Source organism: Gossypium hirsutum, chromosome D02 (assembly GCF_007990345.1).
Source record: "Gossypium hirsutum isolate 1008001.06 chromosome D02, Gossypium_hirsutum_v2.1, whole genome shotgun sequence".
Lineage (NCBI taxonomy): Eukaryota > Viridiplantae > Streptophyta > Magnoliopsida > Malvales > Malvaceae > Gossypium > Gossypium hirsutum.
The window spans coordinates 10,754,495-10,758,146 of NC_053438.1; the positions used below are offsets into that span (position 1 = coordinate 10,754,495).

Below are 3,652 nucleotides of genomic sequence, written 5' to 3' on the forward strand. Positions count from 1 at the left end.
TGGAAGTAACGTACAAGATTCATGTAGATGCCTTAATAGACTTAGGGAAAAAACAGGTCGTGGGGGGATTAATGTTTGTCGATTGTTGGAGTTAGGGGTGTGAGTGCCCCTCAAATCATTTCAATTCAGGAATTTCTTTGGAAGTAGGAATACATTTATTTTTCTGATGTCGACCCATCACATGATGTTGTCGAGTATATATATATATGTTAAAATACGATTTATAATTTTTTATTGTAATGATTTTATTAAAATATTATGTTATTTGAACAGTAAGAGATTTGCTGATCAAATTATTGGATTCATAAAATCTAACTACAAAAAATATATATTATATCAAATATTTACCAAGGTATTATTCAATGGTGATATGAATTGAGAGGTAGCTTGGTCTAAAAGCTCAAATTACTAAAATTAGAAGGAGAAATGACCTTAAAGCTTTTGCCATGTGTAACGGTAAGATGACTATATATTTAATTGGATTCTTAATTTTTTCTTGTTTTATTTATTCAACAAATAATTAAAAGCATAATAACATACTCGATATTAATTATTTTTTATATAAGCTTAAAATTACGTATATATTCTCTAACTTTTAAATAGGAGAATAAACTCGTATTTGAGTTTACTTTTTCTTACACTAACAACAATATTGATATTAACCGAGTTAAGACTTAATCCGTAGTTAATAGTTGTTATAAGCCCCCAACATTTCTAGAAGGTTGATTATTCCCTCAAGTGTTCCCTCCGACCTTGTAAGCAACTCTGCAAAATTTGGAAACCATATCAACCTTACCCATTTTATTTGAATTGACACTATCCGTATCCATAAAAACTTAATTGGAAAAGAAAAAGAAAGTTACATGCGTTCAGCCGGAAAGGGGAACTTGTCAAAAACAACAATGGTTGCTTTCAGTAGTTTCTACAAAGGAAAAATAAAATAAAATGAAAAACTGAGTAATTGGAAATTTTTGTTCATCATATATAATTTCATACCAGCACCCAATCTCTGGGTTTCACTGGCAACTCCTCCACTCCTATGATTTTGCTGCGTATTAGCAAGTTGTCAAATTTTTTTAAACTGATAATGAAGAGTGGAAATAACATGGATGGTAGAAATGGAACCTGATAATAAGCTTTCCATCAATCTGTTGACATTCAAAGAAATTGCAACCTGTCGTATGTGGTATCTCTTTGCCTTTCCACTCTACAAGAAATTGACAATAAACATATTATTTTTCAAGGGTTTTATTGGACCAAAAAAGAAAATAAATGAGAGATGTGCAAATGCTGACCAAGATGCCAAATTACACTTGCAGTTAAATTGTCGCCTTCCATCCAACTATCAATCACGAAATGAACATTTTGTCCCATTGCTTCCATTAGATTTTGCCGAAAGTTCATGATACTCTGCAAATACCAACATATAAAACATGGGTATTTTCATATTTAAATTACAAAAAAAGGGGGGGGTTGAAAGAGGTGAAAGAAAGACCTCTTTTCCACCGAAGGGAATGTAAAATATGAGGTCTTGGAATATACAATCATTTGAAAGTGTTAAGCATGAACTGCAATGCAACAGTCGACCATGGTGATGTCCAACATAGCAGACCAACATTCGAGCAGGACCAGAAGCATTCATTTTGTTTAGTTTGTTTTGTAATCTTTTGTAAATGGAACAAGTTGATATGCAACTTGATCTCATAGCTGGTAGGATATGAATTTGATAGATGTACAGCTGAATCAATCAGCTTTTGAATTTGTATTATTTTTGTATTGCAAGTTGCTAAAACTGATGGGAGCAGTTACATAAGTTAGGTAACTGTCATACTACTTTTGTAACACATATATTTCAAGGCTTTAATAAAAAATTTGAATTGAGCCTCATCGGTTACTTGTTGTTTGTGTTTCAATCTTGTTCCTTTGCAATTGCTTGCTGTTTTATGAGCTTATGCTCAAGAAAGTTTCATTTTATTATGTTTGTTGCTGCCATTTTATCCAACAAATGGTAATTAGAGCCTCTTATCTTTGAGGACCTCTGTGTTTATGTTTTAGCTTTCAAAACAAAGTCAGTTTTTTTGTTTCTGCAAAATCAGTTTTCAGCAGCATGAGTTTTGCTCCTCCTCCACCACCAGTTTTTGCTCGAGATAACTACCATATTTGGGTAGTCAAGATGAAGACATATCTTCAAACACTTGACCTCTGGAGTGCAGTCGAGAGTGATGTCGAGCTAGCACCTTTAAGAGCAAATCCTACCATTGCTCAAATCAGGCAACATGGTAAGGAACGAGCCAAGAAACACAAAGCATTGGCCTGTTTGCAGAATGGAGTGTCAGATGTTAGCTCCACTCGCATCATGGCCTGTGATTCTCCTAAGCAGGCATGGGACAGGCTTAAAGAGGAGTTTATGGGATCGGACAAGACCAGGCAGCAATAGGTCATTAACCTGAGAAGGGAGTTTGAAAACTTAAAAATGAAGGAGTCAGAAACTATTAAGCAATATTCTGACAGAATTATGGCAACTGTGAATAATATAAGACTCCTAGGAGAGGACTTTAGTGACAGTAGAGTGGTTGAGAAGGTGATTACAACCCTTCTAGAGAGGTTTGAATCGAAAATCTCCTCACTGGAGGACTCGAGGGACCTTACAACCATTTCCTTGTTTGAATTGGTTAATTCTCTCTATGCACTCGAGCAAAGGAGAGCTAGCAGACAGGAGGAGAATCCTGAAGGAGCCTTCCAAGTAAGAACCAGGGAAGGATTTAGCTCAAATCAGAAAGCTAAGAAACCTTGGCTTGAAAGAAAAGATAAGGCAATGAGAGAAGCAAACAGAGATGCAGGCAGAGGGAGGTTTCCACCATGCATTCACTGTAAAAAGACCAATCATCTGGAGAAGTTTTGCTGGACTAGACCAGACATACAGTGCAAAAGCTGTAAGAAGTATGGCCATCATGAGAAAATTTGTAAGAGTCATGACAAGGCACAAGCACAACCAGTTCAAGCCAAAACTGCTGAGGATGTGCAGGCTCAGGAGGAACATGTGTTTACTGCTTCATGTTTTGCAGTTAACAGCAAGTGCAGCTGGCTTGTGGATAGTGGTTGCTCACACCACATGGCTGCAGATGTAGGCCTTTTCAAGAACCTTGACAGGAGCTATGTCTCAAAAGTCAGGATAGGCAATGGCAACCTGATTGAGGCAAAGGGGAAAGGTAATATGGTGATACACACTGGTTCAGGTAACAAAGTTATTTCTAATGTGCTCTATGTGCCAGAAATAGACCAAAATTTACTAAGTGTAGGCCAGTTAGTTAGGAAAGGCTATTCACTAGTTTTCAAGAATGATTCTTGTGTTATAAGTGATGCCTATGGTAGGGAGATAGTCTCGGCACCTATGGCAGACAAATGCTTCATGCTGGATGTGAGTCAACTTGAGAAAAGAGCTTACACAAGCTCAGTGGATGATACTGATCTTTGGCACAAGAGGTTTGGCCATGTTAACCTTAAATCACTTGATTTGCTGCACAAAATGAACATGACAGAAGACATGGTGAAGGTAGATACAAGTGAAGGTGTTTGTGAGGTGTGTCAGCTTGGTAAACAAGCGAGGTTGCCCTTTTCAGCAAACCAGGCATGGAGGGCTCGAGACAGACTT

At 36.9% G+C, this 3,652-nt stretch overlaps 1 protein-coding gene across 1 annotated transcript; it reads right to left on the reverse strand.

Moving 5' to 3' along the window:
• Positions 1-477: 477 nt before the first annotated feature.
• Positions 478-1,746, reverse strand: LOC107908359 (uncharacterized). The gene is made up of 6 exons (XM_016835539.2): positions 1,496-1,746; positions 1,296-1,410; positions 1,126-1,207; positions 997-1,048; positions 864-922; positions 478-765 (listed from the first exon to the last, which is right to left on the reverse strand). Exons 1-6 carry the CDS (start codon positions 1,703-1,705, stop codon positions 735-737), a joined length of 549 nt encoding a protein of 182 aa, XP_016691028.2. The 5' UTR covers positions 1,706-1,746; the 3' UTR covers positions 478-734.
• Between the last annotated feature and the right edge of the window lie 1,906 nt (positions 1,747-3,652).